The following is a 17,886-nucleotide window of genomic DNA, read 5'->3' on the forward strand; positions in this document are numbered from 1 at the left end:
GCAGTGAGGCAATGCGAGAGGATTCAGTACACTTAGATGGTGTCCATGTTGACACTTGGGACAAAAATTTTTAAAAACTCATGTTGACCTAATGCTTGTGTTGACCTTCCAACCCTGTTGACCTTACCCATGTCGACCTATTTCAGTTGTCCACCTAAGCCCTGTTGACCCAATGCATGTCGACCTAAATTTAGTTGACCCATACCCAGGTTAATGTAGGTAGTGTCCTGTATGGGGAGGTCAGAGCTTGAACACGTATACACGGTTGATGTAGTGGCACTTCGCAGGGTCTCTGCTGTAGGAACACAGTGTTCCTGTTCTGGGACAAGTCTTTCTTCAATGGAGCTTGAAGACGCATGGACAATTAGCAAATATGTAGTGGTACATTTAGGTCGGGGGTTGTGCTGTGATGTGATTCCAGCAATATGGGCAACAGACTGGGTAGAGCGTTCTCAGACTACACTGCTCCTTGGGACAGATGTACTAAGCTTGAAAAGTGATAAAATTACTAGCCATTCCGCTCCTAACTGTCATGCTACATGCTTGGTTTGAAAAATGACAGGAGCTGGTTGATGGTTTATCACTCTCAATTTTATCACTTTTCAAGGCTACAACTCATCCCTTATCTTTATTTTCTGCACTCATCCAGCTTGGCCTCCCCTCAGCCTTTGTCCACCCATAGACCTTCTATACTGTGAGCTCTACCCACTCTTCTGCATTCTCGATGTAATCTGTACTTTTATACCAATCTACCATGCTGTAGAATCTTGGAGGCACAATATAAATAAAATGTTTCAGGCAGCAGTTTGGTGTAGTCTGATGTATGAATGGAATGCTGTTGGGGAAAACTATTCCCAGCAGAGAGCATAAATTGGAGTACGTGCATATTCCAGGATCATATTGGTATGTCTAGATTCCGTGGCTATAATCTTCAATCTGTGCACAAACAGCCAGTTTTATAAAAAAAAAAAAGAATACCAGAGCAAGAAACCTAAGTGGGTTTGCAGTGCGTTAACCCCTCATCACAACTGTCAATGTATATTTTGATAGTTGAATGGAATGTCAAGCATGGATGGAAGTTCTATGGTCAGAATATTCCTGTGGGATGCCACTCACCACCTTACGCCAGGAGCTCCACCACCACCGGTCAGAAAGTAACAATCCAAGCACTTGTAGCCGCCAGCTGGGACAGAACGATCACGTCAGACAGGCCACACCACATCGCGTTTCATATTTCGACTTCAGCAGTGGGGTGGCCTGTCCAATGCTGAAGACCCTTTTGAATGCCCACTAACCAATCCGTACAGGATTCACTCAGATTTCTGTTGGTATCTTCCTGAAGTACAAACAGATGTACGCTTCAAAAGTGGTACAAGGGAGAGCGATAAACAACCAACCACAATTTCCAAACCGTCTGTGACATGCCAGGGAGGAGCTGATTGGCTGGCTGTTTATCACTCGCCATTGTATCACTTTTGAAGCTTAGTGCATGTAGCCCATGGTGAGATCTGTGCTCGGTGTGTTTTTTGTACTAGATCGCATCGCATGCAATACGCTAAAACAGCGTGCGATTTGAACTAGATAAGAAAAAAGTACTGCTTGCACATACTTTTTTTGACTTGCAATGTGCAGCTGCACAAAAGAAACACAATGCGATGTGAACTGCATGCAATGCGTTTTGAACTTAAAAGTAGTGTTTGGGCACCTTCACTGAATCCAGCCCCTAGTTAAGTTGGCCACACACTGGACGATAATCCTGTAAATCGTCTGTTTTAAACTATTTTAGTTCAATATAATGATGTAAATCAATCTCGGCCTGAAAACCACCAAATAAAATGCTTTTTCAGCCAATTTCATGCTGCAAATGGAAATCTCCTCCATACATTGTTCATAAAAAGGTGGCTCTCCAATTATTGGGCTGACATACCTTCCTTGATTTAGTGTTGGCTACACTATTGTAACAATATTATGCAATGAAAGCCAAGTGTCGTGTTTGTCATCTAGTAAAGTGTATTTTGAGGATTGTGCGGGTGTTTTTTTTTGTTTTTTTTTACTTTTTAAATTATACAGTTTTTATAATGCTTTAGAAACTATTTGGAAATGTGTTGACAATATTGTGACATTTGGGTCATTCTTTAATTCCCATCTCCTCATTTTCCCTTGGAGTATTTTTCCTTTGGGTTTTATGATAATGATTCAGCACATTTGTTTGTTTTAGCAGAGTTTAGTGTTCATCTTATTTGCAGTTATTTATACATGGTTAAAAATGTTGCACGGTCATTAAAAACACAAACTTGTCTGCTTTATTCAGATGAACCCTAACCGTAACATTTCCTGATGTTGCCAAGTTTTGTTAATATTGCCAAGTTGATTTTCCCTAGGCAATCTATAAGTAGACATGAAAACAAAAATTTTAAACCTGGCCAGGCTTTTTCAATCTCCTATTTATATCTACATTCTATTTCCTGCAGTACGTATATCAGCTCACAGCTGCCCCCTGGTGCTTCAATTAAGCTGTGCAATATTTACTACAGTCAAACTCTGTCCTCAGGACTCCGACAGCTTTGTTCAAAGTCTTGTGGTGCGTGACACACACCATCCTGAAGAAGCCTTGTTTGGCGAAACTAGTCGATGTATGTGGAGATCCCGCCTATGCCGATTGCGCAACACGGCATTGACGGGCAAGTCTGCCGGCAGACCCCTTGTACCCTGGGAACAGGTATTTACTCCTAACCGCTCTAACGAGCATACAAGACTTTGAACAAAGTTACTTAACCTACACCTACTTGGCCAGTGCACCGGACTCTTTGTTTGTCCTGTTACCCCCTGTTTTGTGTGTGTATACCGGTAGTAGCAGTCATATAGATATTATTTTATTTTGAGCATATACTTAGTGTATTTTAAAAGCTTATTGACAGTGTTAATTTATTGCTATTTAAACTTTCCTTTTTATACTGTTAAATCCGTCTAAAATAAAATAAAATTGAATTAAATTTTTACACCATAACCACCGTGTATGTATATCATTTGAATATTGGTAGTGAAGCGCAGGGTGTACTTCCCCACTTGCCTATTGTACACAACTTCGGGTATTTGTAGTGTACCCACACACCCAGCGGCTAACTCACAATATCACAGGTTTGTGGCGCAGTCATCTCACCCCTCTCACCTTTGCTTGTCTATGACCACTTGGTTGGTAAAGCACGAATCAAGTCGGTATAAAGAAAATAATAAACCTGAAAAAAGCATGTCTACTACTTCAGTGTCAACCATTTTTATGTTGACCTTTAGCTTGTGTTGACCTTCTATCATTGTTGAACTAGGGTATGTCTACCATTTTTTAGGTAACAATCTACTCACTGTTGACAGTTAGTGGTTGACCTAGCTGTTGTCTACCTATACATTGTCGACCCAGGGACAGGATATCTTTTTATATATGCATTTGTGTAGTTAATTATGTAACTTGTGATTCTGTAGGGATACCTTGAAAACATGCCCTGTGTGGGGTCCTGATGATAGCGTTTGAGTACAAGGTTTCTAGAAAGCTACTTTTTTCTAGTAGCACTAAATGTGTGTAAAGATGTTCTAAATGCTATAATATAGGGGTATATTCAATTGCTGTCGGAGCTGCCGTCTTGTTGGAAAGACAGCAGTTTTCGACTTCAATAGATCGTAAGGGGTTCCAACCTATTCAATAAGGGCTGTTTTTTTTTTTTTTTTTTTTCAACTGTCGGAAGCCAGGTGGCTTGGAGGAACATCTGCCAATTTCCATTAAAAAATTTGTTGGATTTTATAACCCTGATTGTTTAAAAATGTAGAATCTGAATATACATGTATTTGGTTAATCAGCATCCCATATACTTAACAGTTTACTTGGTCTAAATCCTCCAAAACCTCTGGCATATTTACATTTTTGGCTCAGTGCTTGTATCTGTTTTGCAGCTGGAAGTGACCATGGACCTAGCAGAGAGGCGGGAGATCCGCTCAGCAATTCGGGAACTACGCCGGGAGGAACTGGAGAGATGTGAAGAAGCATTGGCCTCTAAACGCTTCAGATCAGAGCGGAACAATGGACAGGAGGACAAGGAGAATCAGCCTGGGTGTGTTAGATGTTTTTATTGATATAGGTTATGGTGGGGCACCTGATCTTACCATATGAGATTTTTTATGTCCCGCCTTAAGCTTTGGAGCATATGAAAGACTGTGCAGTGAAAGGAAATCTAGAAGTTTAAAACGAATAGAGCATATGCTTCACTTTTTAAAGTTATTGGGTGTTTTAGCATAAAATCAATCTGTAAGCATTGCAACTTTTTTCAGCCCTGTGTCTATTAATGGAGGCGATCTGAACCATATTGAATTTTTGTGAGAGCTCAGGATTAGCCAAGTTAAAGCTGCTGTTCCATGCTGGGAGAGATGCAGTTGGGGCAGTGCGGACGGTGTAATGGTTAGCATTACTGCCTCACATCACTGAGGTCATGGGTTCCATTCCCACAATGGCTCTAACTGTGCGGAGTTTGTATATTCTCCCCGTATTTGCGTGGGTTTCCCCCGGGTACTCTGGTTTCCTCCCACAATCCAAAAATATACTGGTAGGCTAATTGGCTCCTAGCAAAATTAACCCTAGTATGTCTGTGTGAGCGTATACATGTGGTAGGGAATATAGATTGTAAGCTCCACTGGGGCAGGGACCAATGTTCCCTCTAATTTTACGAAGGCTGTGTGCGGCAAAAGATTTTAGCTGTGCAACTTTGGAAGGAAATTTTTATTTTTGTGCGTCACTTCTATATATAACTGGAAAACAATGTGATATTAAACATTCAAAACACAGCACATGATGTAGTTATTGGGTGAAACCTACATTAATTTAGTCCACAACTGCAAAAAGGGAACCACTGCTGCTTTGTGCGCTCTGTTGTAATGTCTGTGCGCATGCTTGGCGAGTTGTGTGCGCGCACAGCTTAGAGGGAACACTGGCAGGGACTGATGTGAATGTTCAAATATTCTCTCTATAAAGAGCTGCGGAATATGTATGCGATATATAAGAAACTGTTAATAAATAAAATAAGAAACTGTTAATAAATAAAATAAACTTATGACATACCCAGCACTTGCAACCAGCCCTGAATCCCTACTTAACATGGGTTTCTGCCTCACCTCCGGAGTACGTAAGCAGAAATACTGTATGTGGGGTACTTGTGTAGTATCACGGCTCCCATCTCATGCCAAATGTTGTGGCATGAGATGCGATTTTTCGCCGGGTTTTTTTTTTATGCATTTTTTAAAAAAATCGCATGCAATCGCATGCGATTTAGATCACAAATGCATTGAAATTAGTAGGAAACATGTGAAAAGCACCCCAAATGCCATTTTTCACACTGTACCACCCCCACTATCAACACAAACCCGAAGCGTGGCGAGCGCAGCGAGCCCGCGTCCTACGACCTTTTCATACCCCCACTATCCACGTCGGAGTGGAGTTCCCAGGTATCCGCGTTCCCTCGCGTGCTTCACAGGTGTCCGTGTCCCCTCACTGCACTCGCCACGCTTCGGGCTCGGTGGCTTGCTGCGCTCGCCACACTTTCTATTCTCAACTCCACACCGACGTGGATAGTGGGGGTATGAAAAGGTCGTAGGACGCGTACCGCCGCCCCTCGCCGGCTCGCTGCGCTCGCCACGCTTCGGGTTGGCATTGATAGTGGGGGTGGTACAGTGTGAAAAATGGCATTTGGGGTGCTTTTCACATGTTTCCTACTAATTTCAATGCATTTGGATGCTTTTGTGATCAAAATCGCATGCAATCGCATTGCATGCGATGCAATTTTTTTACTATACGATGCCCATCGTGGGAGCCGTGATACTACACAAGTACCGTATGTTGCTAGTGCAGTGAGGGCTGGTCATATATTTGAGTTGCCTATAATAAACACTACATTGCAGCTGCAAAGAAGTCATGTAGCAAGAAAATCACAAGCTTGCCTCCATGAAATCGTTAATGGTAAACAGACCAATCAAATACAAAAGTCTCATGGCCTGGAGTAGAAACATTGAGAACATGTAACTCTACAAAGCATCACATGTCCCAATATTGAGACTAGGGATGTGCAAATCCAGATTTATCCAAATCTCAAAACCGAGATCTTATTGGTTAACCGGCTGTCACATGTTTTGGAGACAAAACATGTGACAGCTAATATCCAATACGATGCCGTTTTGAGATCCGGGTAAATCCGAATCTGCATATCCCTTAAGGTGCGTACACACGGGGCGATATATCACCGAGCGATATATCAATGAGTGATATAACGCTGTGTCCCATTTTCATCAGCGACCAGACATGGTCGCTGATGAAAGGGAACCTCTGCCGGGGGAGCCGCAGAGGGAATCAGCTGGTCTCAAGAGCAAGCTCCTGCTAACAGCGATCATAAGAGGACTAAAAACGGGAGCGTGTACCCGGCGATTTATCGCCGGTGCACACTCCAATCGCTGGCAATATGGTCGCTCAGTGACCATGTTGCAGACGATTTTTACCCATGTGTACACAGCTTTATTCAGACAGGGCTTTGGGACAAACTTCAGTACCCAGAGAAAGACCACATTATTTAAATTTTTATTATTTCATATTTTTTCAACGTTTGGTAAATAGCTAAATTTTACTTTGTTGAAAGAATGACACAAGTGAGCCTGGATTTTAGCCTGTCATATCCGATAAATAATGGAAGAGTTGCTATTATAAAGGTGTGGAAAGGCCAGCAAGAGACGCTTGACTCGCGGGCCTTCCTAGATAACAAAGTCTGGCATATGTCTGTACTTACATGTGGGTGCATTTTATTCATGCCTAATTGAATTGATTCCTGAGAGCAGATATGAGATTGGAATATCTGGCATAGGTGAATAGTCAATTCAGATGTGAGGACATACCATACATCAAGGCGATGTTGGTTGTTCTTGTACACTTGTAACTACATTTTTATTTATTTATATATTAACCGTTTCTTATATAGCGCACACATATTCCACAGCGCTTTACAGAGAATATTTGAACATTCACATCAGTCCCTGCCCCAGTGGAGCTTACAATCTATATTCCCTATTACATGTACACGCACACACAGACATACTAGGGTTCATTTTTTGTTGTAAGCCAATTGACCTACCAGTATATTTTTGGATTGTGGGAGGAAACCGGAGTACCCTGAGTAAACTCACGCAAGCACGGGGAGAATATACAAACTACACACAGTTAGGTCATCGGATCGATTCCCTATATGGCCCTCAATGCTGTGAGCCAGTAATGCTAACTATTAAACCATCCGTGATGCCCCAATACAGTGTGCTTATTATTTACCTTTTTAACTTACAATGGTATGAGCTTTAGAATCTGCAACAGTAATAAGATTTCATTTTTATCTTTTTTTTTTATGCATGCTGAAAATGTCAAATAGTCTGACTATTCCATGTTCATGTGAACAATTGTTCATTCATTTTCATGCCAATACATTATTTAATTGTGGTCATACTGTGTCCTCGGGACCCCAGAGTTCATTGTCCAGTTCACCAAACAGGTATATGGGTGCGTTTGTTACTCACTGACCTATTCTAATTGCCACAGGTGGAGCAAATGATGTCACTTTTTGTTCTGTGAGCAGACCTGCAAAACATACTTTGTGGGGGTACTGAGTTTGAGTACCTGATACCCTCCATCATGACCCATTCCATTAGGTTCAAAATGCCCTGCTCCTGGACTTCCCTCTTAGTGGGCGGGATTCTCTAATAACCCCAGCTGCACATCGCCGGCATAATAATGAAGTAACATATGAGATTACTAACGCAAAGGCGATGGCCGGCAATGTGCAGCAGGTCCCACCTCCATCCAGGAACCCTGACCCGGCTGTGAGGGCTCCGCTTCCTCCACCCTGCACCCGGAAGCGGTGCAGGGAGGAAGAGGAGATCACTGGTCCGGGCAGCACAGCAGGCGGCTGCCCGGACACAGGTGAGGGGGGTGCGTTGCGGATCGGCGGGACGCGAAGGGAAGCCCATAGGCTTTCATGGGGTTACGCCATCTAGAACTGGCGTAACCTGCCGCAGTGAAGCCCCGGCGGTGGGGCTTTGCTGCATATGAAAATACGGTAAAAACCCAGAAAACTGATTTTTTACGGCATTTTTAGTTTGGTGCATCTCGTCCAGTGTATGATTGCCGTCTTATTTGTTGAACTAGTTAATTGATGAGAAAGGTGTTTCAACACAGGTAGCAGCAATCCTTCATTAAGAGGGAAGTCCTGGAGCAGAGCATTATGTTTCTAATGGAATGGTTCACATGGGAGGGCATCGAACCTCGTAACTGGTGTTGAAAACTGTCAACATATACTAATGCTCGCTAGGCACTACAACAGTGGTGTCAAACTCATGGCCCTCCAGCTCTTATGGAACTACACATCCCAGCATGCCCTGCCACAGATTTTATATAATGGATTGCTAAAACTCTGGCAGGGCATGCTGGGACATGTAGTTCCACAACATCTGGAGGGCCATGAGTTTGACACCACTGCACTATCTTCTGCAGATCAGTTGATCTGCCTATCTACCTTATCTGTTGGGACTGACATCATAACCCAATGATCTGTCAATCCCTGGCAGCAGCTGTATGGGTGGTTTGCAGATCGCCCATACACACAGCACAATGGGCTGATAAAAGCTTTAAAAATATATTGGGCATTCACTGTGTTGCACAGCTGACGTGATATCTGTGAACAATGACATTCAGATATATCATTGGTACACACCACCCAATGTTACATCGATAAGTCAAACAGCCGATATATTGACCTTAAGAGATTTTTTTTATTTTTACAGCTGGCTTCTGTGAAATGTTATGTCTTTTAAACTGGCATTTTACGTGAGTTTAGAGATATTAGATTAGAGAGGTGCTTTAAGTTACTGCAGTTTATGTGACTAGAATTTTATTTTCTTTGAACATCTGACAGGGAAGAGAGGCAGCAGAGAGCACTGAACGCCTTGGAAGGAAGACTGCAGGAGATGAACAGTGTGGATGAGCTGACAACACTGGTGCGTATTGCACTATTTCTGTGGGGGGAATGTAACCATGACCTATGTTTCTTCCGTAAAAGGCCGTCCTATAAAGGCATTCTACAACTTTGAATAAAGTTTTATCCTAAAGAGAAAAAAAAACCTGTGGTATTTGGTACATTATATGGACCTAATTTCCAGCACTAACCAGGCATTTAAGGTGCATACACACTGTACAATTTTTTTGACCAATTTGGTTGAAAGACATTTCCATTGAACCCAGTGTCCTGGACGGAAGATGTTGACAAAAGATATTGTCAACAAACAAACGATGAATGATGATGCACATACCCGCCAGTTGTTCATAAGATTGTTCGTCAACTGTGCATGCAGCTCCATTTGAAAATCTTTCAAAAAGAGCCTATAAACTGTAGCTAGATCTTTCGTCTGTCGTCAATATCTTTTGTCAACATCTTTAGTCCAGGACACTGGGTTCAATGGAAATGTCTTTCAACCAAATTGGTCAAAAAATTGTACAGTGTGTATGCAACCTTACAGTGGCATAACTATTTGTACTTATTTTGGCACTTTGGTGAGCTAAAAAAAATATATTTATTGTCTGTTTACGGTTATCTTGCCTTCTGTTTTTTAATATTCTTGTTAAAGATTCAGGGATAAAGTAAATGTAACCATCTAAAGAGCAAGGTCCTGATATAATGCTTCTATATGGGATTATTCCATGTGTGCCATGTAATTTCTAAAAGGCAGAAATATTGGCTATTCAATGTGGCTACAACCGGCGAAAATGGCTGCAAGTTCGACCGAATCTGCATTGGCAAAAATTTCCACTAAATTGTCGAACTTGCAGCGGTTTTCGCAGGTCCGCAGGCTATCCAACCGTTGAAAAATCTGACGGTCCAATGAATTGAATAGGTCGAATCTAAATTCACCATTATTATTGGTGAAAATATTATCCGACTTTCTGAAATATCGGCCCTGATTTGATTACCAACCATAAAATTGTCTTACCAATTTACAGTGGTAAGATTAGAGAAATTGAATACTTTCTCGTTGCTGTACTGTAATCAGATTGAAAGATTTTATGGCATATACATATATTCTATGTAAGCAGCATTTTGAAGGGTAACGTGGCAATTGGGGTTCGCCTGTCTAAAGTATTCGGAGATCAACCATTGGATCTCAAGCTGAATTTACAAGATTTACAAGATGATATATCGGCGCTCTCTTTCTGGACATAATTGTATCGATGTTCTTTGTTCCGGTGACACACCACCTTGCAAAACTTTCTTTTTTTCTCTCATATGATGTAGCGATATGTGGATGAGAAGAAAGTATATAGTGTGTCACAGAAATTCTTAATGGTTTAACTTTTACAACTCGGTGGGTGAATGAATGGCGTACCCAATTCACTAAAGTATGTAAAAATAAGCACATCAACGTTTCTTTAAACTGGGTGGCGTACCTGTACTCACAGTGCATAAAGATTTTCAACGCATATCATGGTTTATTTTCCTCCATAAAACGATTTTTAATAGCATACAGTATATTTCATATGGACAAATGTAAAATCAAATGTTAATACAAGGATAAATGGTACTTATGTAATAGCCGGGCGCCCACTAAGCAAATAGCTTAGTGGGTGATTCTGCGTAAGAAAAATCGCATTGCATGCAATGCGATTTTCCTATGTAATTTATTCACTGCTCTCTGGCCTTGGCCGGTGCGGTGAGATTTAATGTAGTATACACTTGTATGACATACAATGGGATTTAGGCACCCCCCACTATCCACGTCGGCGCAGTTGATTTTCATATAGTGTGGCGAGCCCGAAGCGCAGCGAGCCCTACAAGGGGACGCAAATTACGTTACATGTATTCCGTGTCCCCTCGCAGGACTCGCTGCGCTCGCCATGCTTTGGCAACTCCATGCCGACGTGGATAGTGGGGGTATGAAAAGGTCAGGAGGACACGTTCTGCCGCCCCTCGCGGGGCTCACTGCGCTCGCCACGCTTCGGGGTGGCGTGGATAGTGGGGGGGGGATGCCTAAAACCCATTGTATGTCATACAAGTGTATAGTACATTAAATGGCATCGCACCCTATAAAATCGCATGCGATTTTGCGGGAGATGCGATTGCATCTCATTGCACCGCCCAAGGCCAGAGAACAGTGAATAAATTACATAGGAAAATCTCATTGCATGCAAAAAATCGCATGCGATGCGATTTTACTACGGTGCCGTACGTATGTAAATTGGGTGCCCGGCTATTACATAAGTACCGGATAAACTGAAATGAAATAAAAACTTCTTGTCTCTCCATCAGGGCTCAGTCTAGTGACTCCAGAGTGACCTTATATATTCTATGTCCTTTCTTTCCTAGCTCCGAGGGGCCACAGAGTATGAAGAGAGGAAGCTCATCCGAGCAGCTATTCGGAAAATCCGCAATGATGAAATAGAAGGTAAAAATAACTACTTTCATGGTGTCTGTGGCAACTGAAGGACATATAAGCACCTCGGTTGGTCGTCACTTTGGTCATTATGCTTTCCTAAAGTCCTACTATAAAACTTATGTAGCTTTAGTTTTCTGTGTAATACAGGAACAAGACAACTGTAACAACTGACACCAATATGTGCATCCTCACATATATAATTTATTATTTATTTAGAGTTTCTTATATAGCGCAGCATATTCCATTGCGGTTTATATATAACCTATCTTTTGATTTTCAGCGGCATCCTTAGCTGGAATGTTACTCGGCACTCGCCGGGGCAATAGCGCTGTCCAATCCGGCTGTCTGGAGAATATTGGAGACCATGTTCCCTCTCTGGTAATAACATTTTTGAATGTTTTAAACCCCATAAGACCTAGTTCTAATTGTTGTTAAATACAAACCGGTTTTAAATGGAATTTGATTTTGCTGAGGAGAAATCCTTCTGTAGGTTCCTGCACATTACTGCAATAGCTTTCTGTACGAAAAGGAAATGTCGCCTGACATTGTCGGCTGAGGTGTTACACAGGATGCACCTCATCAAGTTCTAGGCATTTAGGGGGTTATTCTAGTTCACTATTTCTGACAAAATCATTCTTAGATGGACAAAACCATGTGCACTGCAGGTGGGGCAGATGTTACTTGTGCAGATAGAATTAGATTTGGGTGGGGTTTTACTTCAAAGTGAGATCTATATTGCAGTGTAAAAATAAAGCAGCCAGTATTTACCCTGCACAGAAACAAAATAACTCACCAAATCTAATTCTCTCTGCACATATTATATCGTTCCCCTGCAGTGCACATGGTTTTGTCCACCTAAGAAGGATTTTGTCAGAGAGAGAACTAGAATAAGGCCCTAAGAGACTGCACATTCCTAAAGTCCTGCGCCAACCTGATGGATTCCATAACTGAAACCCATTTTACAGCTATTTTTACACAAAACCGTTTTTAAGTTGAGAAAGAATGCTGGGGGGGGGGGGGTGAATTGCAAACCCTTCCCTGCAGGGCAGTCTTGTTGAGTTAGAAGCATAATCATTAATGACTGATGGCTTTTATGGCATGAGCTGCATACTTACATGAGCACTCCCGTGGCAGTCCATTGTATTGTGCTACGCAGTACACTGCAGACAATGTGGAAATTGGCACTTATATAAAAATGTGTTTACCTTCAGGAATATTTTGCAGCTCCTAGGGTTATTAATGAACACTGTATCAGACACCCCCCTCAATATAATAACTAAACAATATCTTTAACTGTATCATGAATGACTGACACACTTTTGTAAACTAATATAAACCGCTTATCGGGGTGCCTTCCAGAGAAGTGCGAAGCAGTGGTGGCACTCCTGGACTACAGGGATATTGCCGTAATAACGGTGTAACATGGCTTTGGTCCAGAAGGATAAGAAGGACACCTAGTGGATAAGTGTGTATGTGCTGCTGTACGTTTAAAAGCTTAGAGTTGTACTTGCTAATAAAGATATATTTTTGGATTCTCTTTGTAGGCACAGGAGAAAGAAGACTTGGAAGAAAGGCAGAACATCAAGGCTCAGATCCATGAGCTCCGGAACGCTCAGAATGGAGGAAGCCAAACAGGCATGACTGCTATTATTTTAGTGAAACGTTTGCATAATCAGAATAAAAAAAAACTAGATTATAGATGAGGTTAATTTACGCTACATATCTGCCTACATCACATTTCACCAATGTGCCCTCACCTAACAAGAGGTGTGGTCCATCATTTCCATTCTCTTTACTTTTTCCTCTAGCATGGCTGAGACACCAGGGAAGGTTGTGGTGTAAGCGGGGTGACCAATGATAAAGCTGCAAAGTGAAGCTTGTGATTGGTCCTTCTGCTTTCATTACAGTTGGCTTTTTAAATTTGCTGGTTGTGAGCATCCGTGCTGAATGTTTTGAGCAGCTCTAGTGTCGCCATCCAGTCAGTATGGACACCTTAATTATGGGTGGTTACAATCCTTTTTAATGCCGGTAATGAACTTTGGCTATAGTCTTGCAACCGAAGTTATGAAAATATACATCTTCTATCACAGTAGAAACTTTAATATCCCACTAAATACAAGGTTAGTTAGTCAATTTGTGAGTAAGCACAGTACCTTGAATATAGCAGTTTCACTGATTTCTCAATCCCCTTGCTTAGTAGCTCTTCATGGCAGTCGGTGGCATGTGGGAAACACTTACGGCTGTGCTTTTTCTGGACTTGGTCTCATTTTTGCTGTTGGAAGCTTGGGAAACATTTATTAAAAATAACAAAAAAATAGTGTTCACATTCAGCATATAAGAACATTTCTAAATTGGACATTTTTCATTAATCCGTGGGTCACACTTTCTTGAAAATATTCATAATGTACAAGTACAAAAAAGATTGTTATTTTACTTTTACTTTATTATGGCACTGACCTACATATGTCCTCATACACTATTACCAATGTTGCACCAAACAGCCAGCCAATCAGCTCCTACCTGACCTTTTTCAAGCCCTGCTTGTAACATGGCAGGTAGGAGCTCATTGGCTGGCTGTTTATCACTCTCCATTTTATCACGGTTTGTAGCTTGATACATGTTACTGCTCTGTTTAATTTGATATGCAACAAATTTAATTTGTGTGCGATTGAGTCCATGTATACATGGAGTGCTATGATGCAGCAGCCATGGTTTCCTTTCTTACTTTAAACAGCACAATAATTTGTTTTAATTATGTACAAATTCACAGCCCAGCATTCCCTGTGCAGTTTACTTACGTCTGATGTATTTAGGCTTGGTGTATGAGGCGACATCTGTATAATGAGCTAAAACAGAAGGTATAGATCAGGCATGTCCATCCTGTGGCCCTTGTGAAACTACAAGTCCCATCATGCCTTGCCACAGTTTTGCTATTAGGGAATGCTAAAACTATGGCAAGGCATGCTGGGATGTGTAGTTTCACAACAGCTAGAGGGCGCAGGTTGGACATGCCTGGTATAAGGTTGGGTCCTGCCAAAATGGGCCTGCTGTCTCAGATGGGTGGGTAGTTAGCGGCCTTCCAGCTGTGTTAGAACTACACATCTAAAGAGGTTTTGTGGAATGCTTTATAAGGCACAAGGCAGCCATAGTAATACTGTATCCTATGGTTTTTTGCAGACCCAGTCTCTGATATGACTTTGCTCCTAAGCAATCTCTCAAGGGAAAAGATGTTGTCATCATCCTCATCCTCCTCGTCCTCATCAGAACTTGGTAATGTGGCCCAATCATGTACGACCGAACACTCCACGCTCAGCACAGACTCTGAAGAAGGCGCCCCACAGGACAGCAGCAACACAGTGTTCATAGAACCAGTAGCGTGGGCCAGCAAATCCGAGAAGGAGAAACCACCAGATACAGTTAATATCCTCCAGAAACCAAGTAGAAGAGCAGAACCAAAGCCGGAGTCAGACAGTGGCAGACATTTGGCAAATAAGGTATTTGCAATATTTTACACTTTTCTGGTTCTCACATTTTTTTAGATTGCTACTGAAAAATGGATTGGTCTTTAGTTCCAGTAACCGCAGCATTTACTTAATAAGGTGGTCATTTAAAATGCATTTGGTCTGAACAACCTGTGGACGGTGATAGATTTGTGAGCAGGAAGTCCGTGTTAGTAATGTAATGTGCAGTCAGTATTGCTATGGAATGTTACTGGGTATTATTGCCAAGCAACTATGAACTATAAAGCTATAATCCCAGCTCCTAGAATTGTTTTTTAAAGCAAGTTTCTTGTTACTGCATTGGATCCTTGCCCAAATGGAGAAACCCTCACAAGCATTGGGTTGGTTTCTAAAAGGACCTTTTTAAAATTAGAAATGTCTATTGTGTAGTTTTTCTATTACAACTGTAGGGAACTCACTAGTTCTGATGTTGGAATGTGAATTTAATATTTTCAGTGAAAACAAATAACTGTGTTCAGTTGGGTATGGTATGACTCGCAGACCGTCGGGATTCTGACGGTCGTTTCTCAGACATGGGAATCTCGATTGTCAGGAGCCCAACTGTGGGATGAGTGCATTCAAGCCATGCCACGGACTCAGTGGCGCCACCTATTCAGTGCTCCCTCTATGGAGGTTGTGGAACCCCATGAAGGAAAATGACCTCTAAGTCGGGATTCAGACTGTCTGGCTCTTGACAATTGGGATTCCGATGTCGGAATCCCGGCTGCCAGTGAGTCATCCGGCACCCATTCTGTTGGAAGCATTTTTTTTTCTACTTTGTCTTTTGTCCACTAAGTGGCACTGTCGAGCCTCCTAGGTTTTGGTCAAAAGTCAAAAACATATCAAGCTTGAAAGAACAGTCGTTTTAGGATTGGTTATGCATATTTGCAGAAGTATTGTGCTGTGCATAAGAAGCCAGTTTTTTTTTAGTTAAAATTAAAGTTGCTTCAACACTTAGTCAGACAAGCACTTAACTACAGTAGTACTTTAATGTCCGCAGTTACAGCTAAGACAGTCTTGTACTTTCTCTTGCAAACAGAGCTTTATCTTTGAAGCAGTTAAGGAAATGAAAGTTTCTAACCGCCTTGTAGCCCCTCAGTACAATAAAACATTGATACTATTAGTTTCTTAATTATAAAGTGATCTCCTTTAATTACGGTGTGCTATCATGTCCTTTGGTTACTAATCCAAAGTAAATGAAACTGGTATGGAGTTAAACTAAAGCCGTTTTTGCATTAAGCTGCCATATGAGGACTTTATTACGGTATATTGTATGTAAAAAGGCTGCATAATAGTTTTTTTCTTTGCAATATGAAGGTGGAAATGTAATGGCTTGTGAGATACAGGTACTGTAGCAATTCCTAGCAATACAGGTGAATGCAGATTAATAAGCGCACTTGTGTACGTTCATAATGCATGATACAGCAATGTCATGAGCATTGAAATGTTAATGCGTGTACAGTAAATATATATAAAATGGTTTTTTTTAATGGTATTTGAGGTGGTTTTAAGCTCCGTGCTCTATGAAACTGTCATGAAAGTTGTTTCATTCTCCTTTTCAGGTAGGCAAACCTTACTAGATCTTATCCAGTTTCTGTGGTGGGCAGATACAAGCAGATATTAGTAACATGCATTAAGCTGTTTTACAGTATCTTGTGTGAATGTTTGAGGCAGACTTGCTCTTGATGGTGTACTGGAAAGGGGGCGGGGGGTTATATGCTGTGGATTGGATATAATGTAATCTTTATTTGCTTTAGCTGGGAACTGATAATAATGGATCCTGTCCAGAAGAGAAGGCATCCAAGACCCGCTCAGAGCAAGGTAAGCAAGATCTATGACTCTCTCTGATTTGAGTAAGAGAGTGTGTGTGTGTGTGTGTGTGTGTGTGTGTGTGTGTGTGTGTGTGTGTGTGTGTTTGTGTGTGTGTGTGTACACCACTGTATAGTAATACCATGGAAATTTTAGTATCCTAATAAATGAGCTTGGTAGGTTATACTGGCTTATTCATCAACTATGTCTGCTCCTAACCTGTGAGATAAAGATGTCGGAGTGGAACAAGCCGTAATAGCAAGATATAGTGTTTACGTTGTGGAGGAAATTTCTGTACATGTCTATATAGTCCTGGGTATTTTGGGTTGGGTTCTTATGCCCTGTAAACGTTATCCATGTCTTCTCTATACATCAGAGAAGTCGATCAGAATGTGAATCGATGCTGAGAGTGTTTGTTCTGTACATTCAGGGCTGTTGCACAAGGTCATGGTCTTGTATAGCAGTTGATAAGTGGCTGTACGATGGTGAAGGATTGTATTGGACAGTGTTAGACCTCCTGTCTTCAGTGTTTGGCTCTAGATTTAAATTTTAACGTGATTTACATAATTTGTCTAAAAAACTGCAATTTCAGTGATGCGATATCTTGAGATTGGTTTTATTTCTTCTCCACTCTATGCCAATTCACATTATATGCTACAGTAATGGAGCTATGTTTTACCATTAATCCAATATAAGATGCCCTTTTGTGTTTGCAATATTGTGCTGTAACGTCTGATTTTTCAGGCTAATTGGAACCAGTTTAAAGAACTTTCAAAAAGAATAAAACAGTTACAGATTCTTTGTCCTTTAAACCCAACGTCATGTCTTTCACAGTAGCCTGGTGTGCTTAGTATAATGTTCTTTTTCTGAGCTACTGTTGTAATAATGATGTAAGTAGACTCATAGCAGTCATTTCTTTGCCAGGTTAAACAAACTGTCCGTCCTGTTCTCTCTTATACCACTTTCAGACATGTGACACAGCAATTACCTGGCATTTTGCGTGCTGGGTCATTTTTCTAAATTAAGTCTGACCCCCTTCTTCACACTGAGCAGCAAATTAAAGGGATAAAAATGTCAACCCAGT

The 17,886-nt window shown here is 41.4% G+C and overlaps 1 protein-coding gene across 2 annotated transcripts in view; it reads left to right on the forward strand.

The window, feature by feature from the left end:
• The window catches only part of SMTN (smoothelin), a 119,996-nt gene that overhangs the window by 60,814 nt on the left and 41,296 nt on the right, over positions 1–17,886 (forward strand). For both annotated transcript variants that reach the window (XM_083145300.1, XM_083145301.1), the window contains exons 2-8: positions 3,943–4,100; positions 8,982–9,063; positions 11,424–11,502; positions 11,774–11,871; positions 13,038–13,128; positions 14,671–14,987; positions 16,751–16,814. In XM_083145300.1, the coding sequence (XP_083001426.1) occupies positions 3,943–4,100; positions 8,982–9,063; positions 11,424–11,502; positions 11,774–11,871; positions 13,038–13,128; positions 14,671–14,987; positions 16,751–16,814 (889 nt within the window). The remainder of the gene's footprint in view (positions 1–3,942; positions 4,101–8,981; positions 9,064–11,423; positions 11,503–11,773; positions 11,872–13,037; positions 13,129–14,670; positions 14,988–16,750; positions 16,815–17,886) is intronic.

The sequence above is a fragment of the Crinia signifera genome, chromosome 1 (assembly GCF_055691185.1).
Source record: "Crinia signifera chromosome 1, ASM5569118v1, whole genome shotgun sequence".
NCBI classification, from domain to species: Eukaryota; Metazoa; Chordata; class Amphibia; order Anura; family Myobatrachidae; genus Crinia; species Crinia signifera.